The sequence below is a fragment of the Chionomys nivalis genome, chromosome 4 (genome assembly GCF_950005125.1).
Source record: "Chionomys nivalis chromosome 4, mChiNiv1.1, whole genome shotgun sequence".
In the NCBI taxonomy this organism is placed as follows: Eukaryota; Metazoa; Chordata; class Mammalia; order Rodentia; family Cricetidae; genus Chionomys; species Chionomys nivalis.
The window spans coordinates 54,238,213-54,255,231 of NC_080089.1; the positions used below are offsets into that span (position 1 = coordinate 54,238,213).

At 49.3% G+C, this 17,019-nt stretch overlaps 1 protein-coding gene across 3 annotated transcripts in view; it reads left to right on the forward strand.

Moving 5' to 3' along the window:
• The window catches only part of Tmem266 (transmembrane protein 266), a 108,674-nt gene that overhangs the window by 66,529 nt on the left and 25,126 nt on the right, over positions 1–17,019 (forward strand). For all 3 annotated transcript variants that reach the window (XM_057766206.1, XM_057766207.1, XM_057766208.1), the window contains exons 4-5: positions 1,428–1,582; positions 4,223–4,296. In XM_057766206.1, the coding sequence (XP_057622189.1) occupies positions 1,428–1,582; positions 4,223–4,296 (229 nt within the window). The remainder of the gene's footprint in view (positions 1–1,427; positions 1,583–4,222; positions 4,297–17,019) is intronic.

The window sequence follows — 17,019 nt, forward strand, 5'->3', positions numbered from 1 at the left end:
ATTATTGTGACCGTGACCATCACCATCACCCTCAGTATCATCACCATCATCACCATCAGTATCATCATCATCACCATCATCACTATCACCCTCAGTATCATCATTACCTTCATCACCATCACCCTCAGTATCATCATTATCATCACCACCATCATCATGATGTCATTTCAGTCACACTGTGTTTGCAGGTCAGATACATTGTTTCTTTTATCTTTCAACAACTCTACAAGTTAAAAATACTATTCTGTACTTTCCAAGTGGGGAAGTGGAGTCCCAGAGTGACCTGATGTCTTTGCACATGGCAGACCCCAAAGCAAAGACTTCCCTGGCATGTTTCAGCCCTTTTAGGGTGCATAATTCTCACTAAAATCAGATTGGCAGGAATGGATGGGTCATAAGCAACCCAATCAGTGAGGTCTGAGTGCAGCACCCCAGCCTCATGGTGTTCCCAAAGGCTCCCCATCTTGTGCTCCTCAGGGGAGGGCATCTAGTACCCTAAGAGGCTCAACTGAGCTCTGAGCTCCTGTGGTCTCCTGACCACTCCACCCTATTCAGGATAGTCTGTCCTCAGGAAACTCCTCTCTCCTACAAATGCCTCCCCAAAGACAGCCGTACACAGGGTATGAGTGCCACCTGATGCTGTGTGACAAGAGGCAGCCCTGGCCTAACCAGTTTGGTAAGCACAGATGCCATCGTGTAGAGCACAGTGAGGCATAACAACATAGTAAAGGCAGTGGAATACCCCACACATAAATGACCATTGAACTTTGACCCAGATTTCCCCAAACTTACCCAATTATTGAATTTCTGAGGGGGGGGGGGTCAAGTAACAGCTATTAACACTTAGTGTTTAGATAATCTGTCCTGAGAAAGAGGGGTCCAGTGCAACGCTTCCTTTCATAGCCGACAAAGGTCTAATTCCATCCACTGGGTGCTTAGCATATTTGCTGAGTAGAAACAGAGATTTCCCCAAATGCCAGCACATGGGCTGGGTTCTGAGAGACATAGAAAGAGAGTGACAGCGGCTTGTCCTGTGGCTCTTGCTACCTAGCAAGTTTGGCTCACCCGTGGGGTGTGAGTTTTACACTCACTTCCAACCTGAGAAGTCCGAATCCCATAGAGTTCCTGTAAGTTCCCAAAGTCAACCTGAAAGCCCAGCTGTGTCCCTTAATGAGATTGCTTTACTCTTGTGATTCTACCCAATGGCCTCTTGAAGAGGCATAGTCTCCCATGATGCCCAGCTGTGGATGTAGCTCAGTGGTGGAGAGCCTGCTTGGCTTAGCAAGGCCCTGCCTGCCATCCCCAGCGTGGCCAACAAAACAAACTAACCTCAGGCCCAGGGGGAGCCAGGCTGGTGGATTGAGGCAAGGCTGCGGCCAGGGTCTCCCCTCAGCCCCTTAGCCCCTCTTCTCCTTTTGTTCCTACAGGTCTAACTGGCTGAAGCCGTGCTGTGGGAAGCGAGCAGCCATCTGGCAGGTATTTTTGCTCAGTGCGAGTCTCAACAGTTTCCTGGTAGCCTGTGTAATATTGGTGGTGATTCTCCTGACCCTGGAACTGCTAATAGATATAAAGCTTCTCCAGTGTGAGTAGCAAGAGAGATACCTATGCAAATACATATGTCAATATTCACTGCATCTGCATCCCTCAGGGGTCCCCAACCTGTGCCGGTCCCACAACAGCCCATGGGGATTGCCCCTGGGGAGGGAACACACTTGGCAGCTTCTCCGTCACCATCAACATCCCTTTGTCATCTGTCCAATGTGGCCTCTTCAGTCCCCTTCCTAGTGTTTCATGATCAGAAACTGATGAGACAAAAACAAAAGTTGGGGACCCCTGTATGCATCTTTTTTTAAAAAATTGTTCTCATTTGGAATTTTCCAGGGTGATTTTTTTTTTCTGGCTTAAACAGTTCCATTTTGGGAAATGGATCACCTGTAGTAACTAGTCAGCAGCCGTAGTGCTGGTGTTTGTCCCAGCCTGAGGTGGGCGGCATCCTTTACGTGTGTCCTGATAGCTTTGAAAATACTTTTCCACACCAACATCTTCAGACCTGCCAGCAACCATGTGGTGCTCAGGACGGATAGGACAGGACCCCATTTCACAGACAAGTAGACAAATTAAATGTTGTGGGTATCAACAACTCACCCTAGGTCAGAGGAATGGAACAGGAGACTCCAAACCTCCAGACTATTTGACTCTTTGTCCACATTTCCTCCTTTGGGGATTCCTTCCGGCCTCATAATGGCGGCCGTTTGGTGTGTGTGTGGCACCAGGAGGCACGGTGGCAGCATGACTGTAGTGTGGAGGCCGCCGCCAATCTCCGCCCTTGAAAAACCCTGCTTGGTGCACCAGAAGGCCAGAGGCCCACGAGTGTGGCCCTTGCCTGTGGAGAGCATATAGCTGATGGACCCACACACCTTTCTTGATCCAGGAGGTGGACCATTCAAGTACAAAATGCTTTAAAAGTGAAATTACTGACTGCAGAGAGCTTTTGTTTTCCACCGCTGACAGGATCCAGGACGAGAGTTCAGTCCCCCAAACCCTTTTTGTTCTCTTGTTTTCTCAGATGCCCCAAATCCTTCATTGGATCTTCTGTGCTCAGGGCTTGTTCATTGCTCCTTCCAAGACACACCAGCCTTGTGTCTGGGAGAGCACAGAATTGCTTTTGTCTGATAAGCCTAGTTGGGTTTTATGTAGCCAGTGGCCCCTTGGTTCCAATTAAAGTATCTCCCAACATTAAGTGCCCAGTACTGGTTTTACACTCAACCTGTCTTCAATTAAACCATGCTGTAGGCTTTCCCTCCTTATGTCCAGACTCTGTGTTTTATGGGACCTGACCATAACGGAGCCCTTCTCTCCCTATGGCGGGTTGTAGTGGGGCCCTGAGCTTCTTCTCAGGTTGTGTGTGATGAGGCATCAGGTAGAACTGAGAACCCAGCCGACACTGGAATTTTGCTTAAAATTAAGTATCCAGGAGATTGATTTTGGTGGGAGATCCAATAGCAGCTCATAAAAGGCATCTTAAATTCCATAAAACGCACAATCCGAGATTTATTGCTCTTCTAAAGCAAACCGTAAAAAAGGCACAGGAATTCATTTGAGAAATAATGGGGAGAGATTTTATGTTTCCAGAATCATCTGAGGTCTTTTCAGAGTCACACAGGCCTCAGCCTCTTGGTTCCCACTGGTATTCATATGACTCGGAATGGGGAGGAATTCACGCTGTCTCCAGGGCTCATCCTTTGAGGGTCATACTGGCCCTGAGCCAGGGGGCCTCTGCATCTCCCTCCTGGAACCCAGTATTCCAACATTCCTCTTGAATTTGCTTGAGGACCTTATTTTACCCACTCCAAGGGTTCACGAATTTAGAGCCTAGGAAAAGCCAGCCCTACCTAGAGAAGAAATCTTTCTTTGACCAAGGGGAACTTGAATAGCTTGAAACAGGCCTTCTGTTTGCCACAGACCCCCTACCTCCTGCCCCCAAAGTTCCCCTGAGCCATTCAGAGGATTCCCTCTGGGGACCATTCTGCCCTGTTTCTACCAAGGTTACCCCACCATTGTAGACACTCACACACTCCTGTTACCTTCACTAGCGCATAAACTGTGCCCTGCTTGTGTTTGGAGTCTGTTTGTGGCATCCTGCCCTTTAGAGTGACTGGCTAGCTGAAGATGATTAGGGAATCATCAGTGCTGGCCTCAGCCCTGTGGACCCGGAAGAGACTTCTGTCTGCCCCAGCCCACAGACTCTGCTGCCTTCACCCATCAGCTCCTGCTGCCAGGCATCTCTCCAGCCATATCTCCATGCTGCTGCCACCACCATCCCCACTACCGCAAGCTCAGAAAGGAAGAGCAGAGAGGCTTACCCAGAGCCCACACAAAGTGTACTGAGCTGTGGGGGTGGTGTGCTGTGGGTCTTGGAGCCGCCCACTCAGGTCCAGAACCTTGCTGTGGTCATGACCTCTTCCCTGGGTCTAGCAGTGGGCAGAGGAATCAAGAGAGATAACTCTTGAGGGGATAAGAGCATTTGGGTCGCAATGTTTCTACTACTTCCACATAACCACTGGTTATAGCTGCCCTTGCTCTCTGACCCGATGTCTAACAGATCCAAATGTTTTTACAAGCACCCAGGGGTTCCCAAAGTCTGCTGCCATGCCTCAAAGCCCCCTAGATGGATGGACTCACTTCTTTGCTCCTAAACCTGGCCTCACTGTGTTCGTTACAGTTTCCAGTGCATTCCAGTTTGCTGGTGTCATTCACTGGATCAGTCTGGTCATTCTCTCTGTGTTCTTCTCAGAGGTAGGTAAAGATTCGGGCCCCGAAACCTCCTCTTCGGGGTGACTCATTGCCAGGAAACCTGGGTTTCATTCACTACACGTTTCCTAGTGTCTGGCTGTCGTTATCCCTGAAGTCGAATCTCACCACAGGATACGGCACAAGGTATGTCCTCAGACACAGGCATGCAGTGGCCGGCCCTGCTAGAGAGATTTGTCTCTAAGCAGGTGATCCTTGCTCAGAATCCAGAACATGTGTAGGGTTTGCCGGGAGAAGTCCGGGTAAAGGGTTTGTGAAGCATGCGGTAGTTTGAGGGCAGCAGTTGTTGTTGTGGCCAGTGGTGAGTATACAGGAGGCCAGCCCAACTACACCAGATGCAGAAGCAATTAGGATTTGCTTGCCTCTGGGCCAAGGCAGTGAACTTGACCAGGCCCTGTGGAAATATGGAGTCCCAGCTGGCAGGTGTCCTTGGGAAAACAGAGGGCCATGCTTCTGAAGTGGCCCCTCAGACAGATGTTCCCCAGGATTGCTGGAGTTGATGGCGGAAGTCCACATCCGAGGAGCTAACTGGAGTCTCCTAGTCCCTGGTTTAGTGTGGAAGTAGACCAGGCTCACATGGCTCCGGGATCATTTGACAGACCTGTAAAAATCAGGCATGTCTTGAGTTTTACATGGGGGTGACACCTCTTGAGTAGTACCCGTGCCATCGGTGATACTGGGGCCTGGGATTATAGGACACCATCTTACGGCTGTTTCAGACAGGGCTTCCTGGAAAGATGGGAAGGGCGGTGGAGAGTGAAGGACGGAGAGTTCCCTGCGGAACCATTTCTTCCAAACAGATCCAGGGACTGTATGTCAGCTGGCCACTGTCTACTCTACCTGGGTGTCCCCACCTTCCACCGCAGGTACACATGTACCCACAAAGAGCCCACAGTATCTTTCAATGAAGGATAAACAAAGATAAAGCACAGAGCCTGCTAGGGGCACACAAGTGTGGGTGTGCAATGAAGCCACTGGTACGCTGGAGGCAGAGGGTTCAGCACAGTCTCAGAGGGAGGTGGTGGATCTAGAGAACTAGCATGGGCAAGGCGGTAGAATGAGAGAGTTTATGTTATGGTTAAAGGACCCAAGAGGCCGGAATCCCAGGGCCTTCTCTGGCCTAGCCAATAGCTCCGCTGTCTCCCTAAAAATCAAAGTCTCTCCAGGCCTTAGCCTTCTAGTTCGGAATACTGAGCCTGGGTAGGGCTGGGTAAGATGGCAGGCATTCCCAGTGTAGAACACTATCTTCTTCAGACCTTGACTCCTGTAGCTGGTAGTTCTGGCCAGGAAGCTTCCTAACCAGCTAACTGGGGCCACTGTTGGTGCTCAGGTGCTTGGAAGTGGCTCACCAATAGCTTGGGATCCCCATAGGGTCCAGCCCTGCCTGGCCCTTCATTTCTGCTCGCTAGGATTCCCTCCTACAAATCCCTGGGCCAGGGCCAGATGTCTCCTTGATGCAAACCTTGGAAAATGTGCCCATGCCTGAGTCTGCCAACAAAAATGTTTAATCAGTTGCTGTGGTTCTTCCCTCTAGCCCTCTGCTTTGGTTTTATTGGCTTTTGCAGAATTTATTGCCCAGCGTTAATTTGGCATTCCCTTCCTGTCTCTGCCCAGAGACAAACCACCTGAAACAGACAAGCTCCTGTGTGCAGGAATGGAAGCCTCAAAAGCCTGACAGCCAACCCTCACAGACTGGGGAAGGGGCCGAGGCTTCCCACAGCCTCAGTTTTCTCCGCAGAGCCCGTGGGAATGAGGAGAAGGGCTAGTCCCATGTCTTGGACCTTGTCATGGGTGGGGAGGATGGAATGGAGCTAGGCTATGAACACAGAGGAGAAAACTCTCCCTGTATAGTCTGCCCAGCATGAATGAGGGGGTTGTGTGCAGTGATCTGCCGAGGCATCCTGCTAACAAGAGTGGGTTTCTGTAGACTCACAGAGCGTAAAAAGCAAGCACCCAAACCTTGGTGCCAGCAAGCTCTCCAATGTCCTCGCAGCATGGTGTTGGGGAATTTGTGTGCTTGCAACGACGGGAGTACCTCTAACAGGAAGACTCAGAGAGTCTAGTATCCCTCTGCAGTGTAAAACACCTGCGTGTTTGCCTGCCAGGGTGTGGGCCTTATAAAATACCACATAGCGCCAGGATGTACAATGCTCACCTAATGTGCACAAAGCCCTGGCGTCAAATTCTAGCTCTTCCTAAGCCAGGTGTGGTAGTTAGTGCCTTTAATCCCAGCACTCGGGAGGTAGAGGCAAAATGACAGACGTTCAGAGTAATCTCTGGAACAGGGAAAGTTCAAGGGGTAACCTGGGATCCATGAGACCTTGTCTTGAAATACACACACACACACACACTATATCATCTATCTATCTATCTATCTATCTATCTATCTATCTATCTATCTATCTCTCTATCACACATACACCAATATATTATATGTATGCACACATACACACTATATATATTATGTGAGACACACACTATATATATATATATTATGTGATATATATATGAAGGGCAGCTTGAGGTTATGGCAGTTATGATCAAAACTGGCTCCAGCTCTGGCTGTCTTACCTGTTTCGTCACTGCCCTCTAAGGACCTGGCATCAGCAGGTTGAGAAGAAATCAGGAATATGGGGGAAAGATCAGGGTCAAGGCCAGGCACTGAGAAAAAACGTCAAACCAAGCAAGGCCTCTGAGCACAAACAAGGGGTGGCCAGCCCCTTCTTCTCGCCTGGGAGGAATGGAAATGTCCTCCTTTGGTTCTGGCCCCTTCTTTCTCTGGAACAGACCCAGGGATGCACCAGGGATCTCTTTAGAAGTCATGGCCCGTCTTCTCTTGCTAGCAAGAGGGCTGTGTTACTCAGGCAAGTTCCACACAGTTGAGCTGCCAAGGGTTGCTACTGCCCCAGGGCCCTTTGCCTGTTTCTGAGCATTGCTTTACCCCTGGTTTCAAGCCTTAGGGAAGGATGACAGGCCATGGTACAGGCTGGGAATCTGAGACCTGGAGAGGTGGAGAAAACTGTTCAGAGTCCACAAGGATAAGTCAGACACAGGCTTTTGGTGGGTAAGCCGTCCACTGCCCCATCTTCAGCATCCCAGAGTTCTGAGGCTGTACCAGGAAGACGGGCCACTTTGTCCTGGGCAAGCCTCAGAGAACAGAGCTAAGACAAAGAGTGAGAGTCTGCCTTGGGCTCAGTTCAAGGACATCTGTTCAAATGGGCCACACTACTGAACAGGAGTGGGTGCCCTTAGGCAGACTAGGGTTACTCCTAGCAGGACCTAAGGGGAGGTTGTGCCCATGCAGCTCCCTGGACTCTGTGCTGCTTGGTCACGCAGGGTTACTGTGTTCCCACATGACCTTGTACACCAAGAACAAGCAGAGTCTTTGGAATCAAAATGAGAATTGTGCAAATGGGGTTTCTTAAACACAGCCTGGCCTTGGCTAAGACGGGACCCAGCTGGCCACTTGGGAGCAGAGAGCCCACTTCTCCTCTTCCTGAGGTTGTAAAAGCTCTTGGGGCCTCCTGAGGTCCTGCCCAGGAAGAAGAGACACAGCGGGTGTGCAGACGGGGGCCTCAGGGTGATGGCAATGCAGTGGCAGCTGTAACTGTTTCCTCCTCCCCTTCCTCTCTCTTCCAGTGTGAAATTCTCTCTCTGTGTGTATGCACATGCATGTGTGTTACTTGTGCATATGAATATATATATATGCACATGAATATGGAGGCCAAAGGTTCTATGCTGGATTCCTTCCTCAATCTCTTTCAACCATGTATATATTTTTAAACAACAGTCTCCTACTGAACCTGGAGCTCACCAATTGAACTAGTCTAGGCTGGCTAGTAAAACCCCAGGGGTCCTCTGGGTTTTGCCTCCCCCCCAAGTCCTGTGAGAGCGATACCACACTAGGCTTTTACATGGGTGCTGGGGCGGTGGCATTTAGTACATATATAATATGCAACCGATACCTCCCACTAGTTCCAAAGTAACTTGACTCCCGAGGAAGCTCCCACAACCCATCAGCAGTCCCTCCCACTTCCCCTTTACATAGCTTTTGCCGACCCAAATCTACTCTTTGTCTCTATGAATGTTAGCATTCTTTATGCTTCCTGTAATCAAGGTCAAGTCCACGGTGTGGCCCTCCATGTCTGGCTTCTGTCACTGAACATGTTTTCAGGATCGGTCCATGCTGCGGTGTGAGTCAGGCCTCCGTTCCTTTTTATGTCTGAGTAACATACTATCATGTGGGTAGAGCACACCAGTCGTCAGCTGAACCAAGCCTTTCTTTCATAAAATTTATGTTTTTATTACCGGGAGGAGGGAGAGGGTGTGTGTGCCTAAGTCAGTTCTTCCTGCCATGTAGGTCTCAGGGCACAGAGTGTGGAAAGGGTCTTTAACCCCTAAGCCATCTCACCAGTCCCAGCCATGTGTATTCTGATGTCAGCTGTAGGAGCTCCTCTCCGACAGAGCTTCCCAGAGCTGTCCCCAGGCAGCACTGACTCAGGAGGGAGCCCAGCCCTGGCCCTTTGTCATAGGAAGTCCATTGCCAAAGCAAACTGAGCCACACACTTATCTTTCTACATCAGCAAGCACATGGTGATGCTCGAGGGATCCCTGCTCTGCCCACGCTTTGTCTCAGGAGCATCCTTGGAGTCTCAGTCTCCAGATAGGAGCTGGGAGAGTGTGTGGTTCTGTGTTCTTTGCTCAGAAAGATGAAGGGTGAGTTTGCTTGCTCTCGGTGTCTGTTCGAGGGAGTAAGCTCAGCCACTAAGACACTGTGTGATCCTGGACAAGTTGCTGTCCCTCTCTGAACATTATTTCATGAGTATCAACATCAGGGAACTGGCCAAAAATGTGGGCTACCTTCCTGACCCTACCTGAGAAGAGTGCACTGCTCAGACGAGGGTAGAGGCTTTCTTCTCTTACCCCCTCCGTGTTTCACAGTGGTGTGGGAGAATCAGGTTCTAGGCCCGCCCCCTTTAGCCGTGAGAGCCAGCATTCACTCTGCCCACATGCCCATGCAGAGTGGACAGCACGTCCAACATCTGGAAGGCTCAGCCAGCTGCATCATTGGAGATACTCAGGCTTTTATGTCCTGAGTCACAGGCTCCCCAGGGCCTGCCTTGATTCTAGAGAGAGATTTCTAGAAAAGTTTCATCCTTCCTCCTACCTCATGCTATACCCTGCACCAGGTTATTCATCTCTTGGGCACATAAACAGGGAATGGAAGCCTTAATTCTGTTCCTGTGTCTTCATTTATCTCCTGGCATAGAACTGGGCATGTGGCCTCAACCACTAAAGGAGTAATACATCAATTAAACATGTTACTGAGGAATTACTCTTCAAAATCTCATTTCTACTTTTTGATTTGTCATGACCTTGACAATGACCTTATGGAGCTGGTGGGTCAGATGTGAAGATAATTGTTCTAAGCAAGCTGGAAGGTGCTGTCTGCTGTTCACAGCCTAACTCATGGTCAGTAGACATCTGTAAGGCCATGTAGATGGCCTGCTCACCATGTAAGGCCATGTAGATGGCTCGCTCACCAGGTGTCTGGGCCAGGCATCATAGCTGTGCTATGCCTGTGCTGTCCAGCACAGTAATGGACTCCCCCTCCATCTGAAAGAAACCCAGATCTGGAATGTTCTACCTGCACAGCATCCTTGCTGGCCTGGCCTTGGAAACACACGGGACCTGACATTCAGCCATCAGGGTTAGGTTGAGAAAGGCCGTGGAGCAGACAGTCTTAGAAACTGATTGTGCCTCATTTGTACCCAGACAGTCTCAGAGACTTCATCTGAGCAGCCTAATGTAGAAAGGAACTGGTTTCCTGTTTATAAGAATGATTTTTACCTATGTATCAGTTAAAAAAAATTAACATGCCCAAAATAAGAAGACAGCCCCCTCCTCATATCCTCGCTGACCACAGATGACCACAGTTGATTTCTTCTATGTCCAGTGACCTTCTCCCTCCTGCCACAGTGTGGGTTCCCAGTGGGAGACATGAACCCGTGTCCTGATTGGCTCACGTGAGGGACCTGCTAAATAACTGTTCCTTACAAACTTGAAAGCCCGCTCCCAGCTCCAGCCTCTGACCGTACCCTGTGTGGCCCAGACTGTAGCACTAGCCAGCATTCCCCGTGGGTCTCCTCCTCTGTCACACTGATGAATCCCTTACTATTTCTGCATCAGCTCTGTTCTCACAAATTCAGGGGAAGAGGCCTTGCAGTTGCAGCCGAGAGAGCTGACGCTTCTCTATTTTCTTTGCTGCTATGGGATAATTCCTGGAGAGACAGAAGTTGTTTTGACTCCATTGTCTTTCCAGGCAATTTCTTTAGGTGAATTAAGTAAGTTCAAACATGTGTATTCTAAGTATAAAACTCAAGTAGAAGTGTCCTGGTTCACATGGAGCACACTTCCTAGTTTTAGGGACTCATCTAGACGATGTATATCAACACACTCACCCTATTTTATTGATGCCTTAGAAACCTTTTTCTTCTTTGAGAAATATTATTTTTGCATATGTATACTTGTGTATGTACATACGTGTGTGTGCAGGTACATGTGTGTGCACATATTTGTGTGCACACAGAGGTACTAGAGAACAACCTCAGGGCAGTCTCTCTTTATAAGCTGTCTACCTTGTTTTTTAAAGACAGGGTCTCTCACTGGCCAGTGGCTTACCAGTTAGGCTGGCTGCCCAGTGAACCCCAGGGTCTGCTTGTCTCCACTGCCCCACTAGCACTGAGCTTACAAATACCTTGCCTGCCTCCAGAACTAAATTCAGGTTCTCAAGATTGCATGACAAGCACCTTACTGAGCTAGTCCCTAACCTATGTATTTATTATTTATTTATTTATTTATTTATTTATTTATTTTTATGAAAGGGTTTCTCTGTGTAGCCCTGGCTGTCCTGGAGCTCGATCTGTAGACCAGGCCTCAAACTCATAGAGATCTGCCTATCTCTGTCTCCTGAGTGCTGCTTTTAAAGGCATGCAATACCACTGTCTGGCTCCCTGTCCTTTTTATACATCTTTATTTCAAAAGTAAAAATCCAGTTTTGGTGTTATCTTTTCTGAGAACACTGAAGTGTTAGTATCTGTCCAGTAACATCCAACAACTCATGTCATGACAGTCAACCAAAAACCATGCTCAAACCATGCCATCTGCAATAGTCAACCAATAACCATGCTCAAACCATGCCATCCATGACAGTCAATCAATAACCATGCTCAAACCGTGCCATCCATGACAGTCAACCAATAACCATGCTCAAACCATGCCATCTGCAATAGTCAACCAATAACCATGCTCAAACCATGCCATCCATGACAGTCAATCAATAACCATGCTCAAACCGTGCCATCCATGACAGTCAACCAATAACCATGCTCAAACCATGCCATCCATGACAGTCAATCAATAACCATGCTCAAACCATGCCATCCATGACAGTCAATCAATAACCATGCTCAAACCATGCCATCCATGACAGTCAACCAATAACCATGCTCAAACCATGCCATCCATGACAGTCAATCAATAACCATGCTCAAACCATGCCATCCATGATAGTCAATCAATAACCATGCTCAAACCATGCCATCCATGACAGTCAGCCAATAACCATGCTCAAACCATGCCATCTGTGACAGTCAATCCGTAACCATGTGCAAACCATGACATCTGTTTGACTTGCTGGCTTATAGAAGAACTGGATTCACTGCTGTTTCCTTGGGTGTTTTAATATACCAAAGCATCTTAAAACAAAACATTGGGATGCCTTGCAAGGAGATCAAGACCAGGAACACTAAAACAAACAAACAAAAAATCTATTCTGGAGCTGAAGAAATGACTCTACGGTTAAGAGCACTTGCTGATCATCTAGAGGGCCCAGGTTCAATTCCCAGCACCCACATGGCAGCTCACAACTGTCCATGACTCCAGTTCCAGGAGTTCCGACACCCTCACACAGACATGCCTGCAGACAAAACAGCCATGAACATAAGATAAAAATAAATGATAAAAAAATAAAGAAAACAGCTTCTGAATTGGGGACTACTTTATGATTCACTAGGAAACTTGTTTATCTGAAATTACTGATTTAATGAGTATTTGAAAGGAGCCAGAGGATTCCTGTTGATCCATTTGTTCCATTCACAGAGACCATATTTACACTGTGAAATGTTGGCCTGTAGGAGATGAGATGATACATCAGGGGTTTTAGCTAGAATTGGTATCTTCTGAGAGCTGATGACGGGGAGGATATAGGCTTGGAGAGACCCATGACTTATAACAAAGGGAAGCTGCTGGGGCCCTAGGTAAAGGGGTCATGATGAAACTTTGGGGACATGGTTGGGGTTGGTGGTTGAGGACAGGAATTTGCGAGCAGTTAGGAGAATGATTTAGCTGAGAGGGACTAAGTCCCTGAGCCAGAAAGGCGCAGTCAGAATGCAGAGTTAAAGGAACAGGGGATGGATGAAGAGGGTGGACAGGAAGAGTCTGGGCACAGGGACAGGAAGTAGAGAGCTCCGAGGGTCTGGCTTAGTCGGGGAGCGAGCAGTGATGTCCCCTTGCTGTTCTCGGACAGGTAGTCAGGAGAGACATCCAGGCTGGAAACAGAGGTAGGGACTTCGGGGAACTGGAGGTGGGTAAAGCCAAGGATTCAGGGAACTAAAGAGAGGCAACAGCCCTCCCTGGGAGACAATTTTGGTGTAGGCAGAGGACATAGCTGAGAAAAATGTAGCCATGGGGATGGAAGGAAAGTCCAGAATGGGGCGGGGTAGAAGGGGAAGAAGGGGGTTGTCCTGGAAACATTACTAGCACCACAAATGCCCCGGCCTGTAAACAGGAGCCAAACAAAACACTCTCTAGGGCTTTGGCATTAGGCTCATTGGTAATCCCAGGGACTGTTTTACTTTGGCATCGGGAGCTGGAGACAAGTTGTGGTAGGTTCACTTGAGATGCCTTTGTTTAGCCCTTTCGCCTGGGAAGAGGGGGTGGGGAGTCAGTGGCTCAGTGGACACATGTGGTCCATGAGGGATTATTTATTTAAAGTTTTAGACTTGAAAAAGTTTCTATGCTGAGAGGAAGCTCTGGAACTAGAGCCTTGCTCATTCTCTGCTCAGCAAGGTCAGGGCCACTGCTCTATGCACTGGGAGTGCTCCGTCAGCATCAGTCACTGCTCCATGCACTGGGAGTGCTCCATCAGCATCCGTCACTGAGGTAGCAGGCACTCAATCACATACCTGCTGCCCCTTGCTTTGCCCTGTAGGCCTCGATCACATTCCTTTAAAATGGGCAGGATTCTGATGCCAGGATGCACCAGCATGAGAGACAATGAGGTCAACTTGCCTGTGAGCTCAGGGCCCCTACAGGTATCAGCTGCTATGTCTGGTTGGACCCTGGGAGGAGGCAGCCTCCTGAGTCACCAGCCCTAGCTCCGGGGATTTAGAGGGAATAAGTTACAGAAAGGGATGTGTTCTTGTTCTCCTTCTCAAAAGATACTTGTCACTTTGCAGACTTTTTATTTTAGGAGTGTGTCTCTGATCCCAAAGAAATAGACTCTGGTAGAAGAAAGAAATGACTTAGCATCAGGACAGATAAACTTGCCAGTGAGAGCAAGACCAAGCAGGCAAAAAGCAAAAGCATCCTTCTCCATGCCCTTTTATATGGATTGCTCCCAGAGGTGTGGCCCAGAATTGGGATGTGTCTTCCTACCTCAGATGACTCAATAAAGAGAAATCCCTCCCAGGTGTGCCCAGCTGCTTGGGTTTTAGTTAATCCCAGGTGTGGCCAAGTTGACAGCCACCGCACCCACATCCTGTTTTATGGTTGTGTAGTTGGACCTTGATTCAGGGCTTTTCCTCTCACAACCCCAAGGAAGACTTGTCCAAGATCTGCATCCTCCCAGGGTCATCTCCAGCTCAGGGAGGGATCGAGGTGCCACTCATTTCCAACCCTGTCAGGCTGAAGCACTGCTGGCCACAGCCTAGGGACTACGGTGTTGCTCCACTCCGTTCAGGAGGCACTGAGCCAGGAGGAGCACCTCTTAAAACTTTGCCCAAAGTTCATATCTATCCTAACAATCCTAGCAGGTATTCCTTCCTCTGTCTGCTATGATCTCCAGACTGTTCAAGACAAAGAGGGTGATTCTCCAAGGGGAGGGTCTCAAGGCATAAACAGGGGCAAGGGGGCCTTCTGCCACCGGAGTCCGCCCCTCCCTTTCCACCACCCCATGAAGTCAACTTTTCCTCCATCCGGATTAATGAGCTGGGCCTGATGGAGAAAAGATGAGGTAGAAAACAGAAGATTTACCGGCCCCCTGAACCTCAGTGCCTGCACCCATCATCTGGAGTAGGTGCTTGGTTTGAAATAAATATCAAATGGATCATCTTTGTGGTGTGACAAGACTCTTCCATACCTTGCTGATCTGAGCCACCTGTTGAAGGCAGCCAACCCTTACCCTCCACTCCCCACCCCACCCCCACCGTGGGAAAGAAGCAGCCTGGGCTGAGAAGTGAGCGTCTTTCAGCTTGCTGCTCTGCACTGGAGCTTCCCACTGGAGCTTTGTGGCAGCCCTATTTATAAGCATAGTCTAGGCCTTGAACCCAGAGTCTAGTACCCTGGATCTCCCTGGAAGTCCAGAAATCTGGTGTTTTAAACAAAACACCCCAGAAGTTGCTGAGGCAGGGCCACTGCACATTGAGAAGCTTATCCTCAGAGATGCAGGACATAGTGGGTTTGGGGGGTGATGGGGCAAGTCCTTTGGTCCGTGTACACTAGTTTTCAGCACAGATATTTGCAGAGGGAAGGATGCTGTGGGTGGATATGGAAAGAATGCCAGCAGGTGGGTTGCTATGGAGCTGTGTTTTCACTCTGATTTTGACCCCAACTGGAAGCAGCTGACTTGCTGAAGTGTGTCCTGGCCCCTTCTCCTCACAGACGTCTTTCGTGAGGTTTCTGCTGGCTTAGGAAAGCAAGTCTCCCAGAACTGGAGGTTGTGTTCACAAATGGACCACCAAGGAGGTCAGGCAAGGGGGTGGTGCCCAAACTGCTTCACCTGCTTCCCTGGCACCACAGTGGTCGCAAAACTAGATGCCCACATCATTCCCAGGGTACCAGGGTCCCAGGGACTGTCTGCTGCCCTCTTCTCCCCTGCCCTCTCTCTCATGCCTGGCCATTCCTTTCTCCACTTCCTTACCCTACATTCTATAGACTCTTCAGCTAAGACCAGCCTTCTTTCATTTCAATACAGGGTCTCACTATGTAGCCCTGGTTGGCCTATAACTCACTGTGTAGAGAAGGCTGGCCTCAAATTCTCAGAGGTCCACTTGCCTCAGCTTTCTAAGAGCTGGGATTAAAGGCATGCACCACCACGCTGCAGCCTTGCTTTTGAAGAAGGATAGTAGTTCTTCCTGAGTGAGGCTCCTGAGGACATGGACAATGGATGGGAGGTGGTCAGGGACCGGGAGCACGGCGTCACTGTTGAATGGTGCAGCTCTCCTTGTCAGTTGTGTTACGGGTCTGGTGGTGATTGCCACCCTTGAGCATATTTAATCTGGCAGATGTGCACTAAAAAGGGTAAAAAGGTAAACTCCGTGTGCCATGATTTACAGCGGCCCTTAGAGATGAAGAACCGTGGGACAGTAGCCGTCCCATTTCCTTTCTCTCGGCCTGGACCTTTTTGCCAGGGAAGGCCCAGAAGTCGAGGGTGGATGTAGCATTTAAAAGAGAGAAGTACCAAGTTTCGAGTCCAGCAGCATATGAGGGAGTAGGCAGGAGAGCATGTGGTGTTTCTACCCAGCTGGAGCGCAGAGAAAGAAGCCTCGGGCTCCAAATAACTTCTTTCCTCAGATGCTTAGGACCTTGGACAGCTTCTTTCATCGCCCTCTCTCTTGGTTAAAGGAGACTCACATGTGAGGAGGGCTGGCATGGCACCTGACATCTGGCTCTTATTGGCATGTCCTAGATGGCAGGTGTTGTTCTCGTCAACTGTGTCATCTAACCACCTCTCCAGCAGAAGAGAAAAGTGGTGCCCAGAGGAGGGGTTTCTCAAAGAGCCATTATTGTGCGATTTTAATAAGAGGTCTCAGAACACCCCCCACCCACCCAGAGCTCTTCCTACCCCTGGAGTTAAGGCTGGAAGAACAGGTTTTGTTGAGTAAGAGGTTAAGATAGATGTGTAAGCTTGCAGCTGCTGAAGACCCATCAGGCTTCCTTCTTTCTCCTTTTGCCCTCTTCACTGAAGAAGGCACCACCATGCCTACACACCCACATTCTAGGAGAGGGAGAGAGGAAAGTGAGCAGAGGTTAGTCGATTTAAGGGCACAGCCCCCAAAGTATACGTGGCACTTCTCGTCATCAGCCATGGGCCCCTCCCAAGCCCAAGGAGAGCTAGGAGATGGCATCTTTAGCTGCGTGGCTGTGCTGAAGACTTAGTGCAAGACAGAGAGATACGGAGAGAAGCAACCCCCACCCTTTGCCATGGCGCAGTGACCAGGAAGTAGGAGAAAGTTTGCAGATGTGTACGTGATTTTGTCATGATGGGCGTGGCACGAGACGGTGCTGAAGAGGGCTGCAGAGTCTTGGGTATCATTCTAAGGGGTTTGGAGTGTGTTCTGTACGGGTTTTGAGTGTAAGGACTTTGAATGAACCTGGTGTAAGGGATACCCAGGGGATAACACACAGGTAGATGGAGGGGCAGAGCCT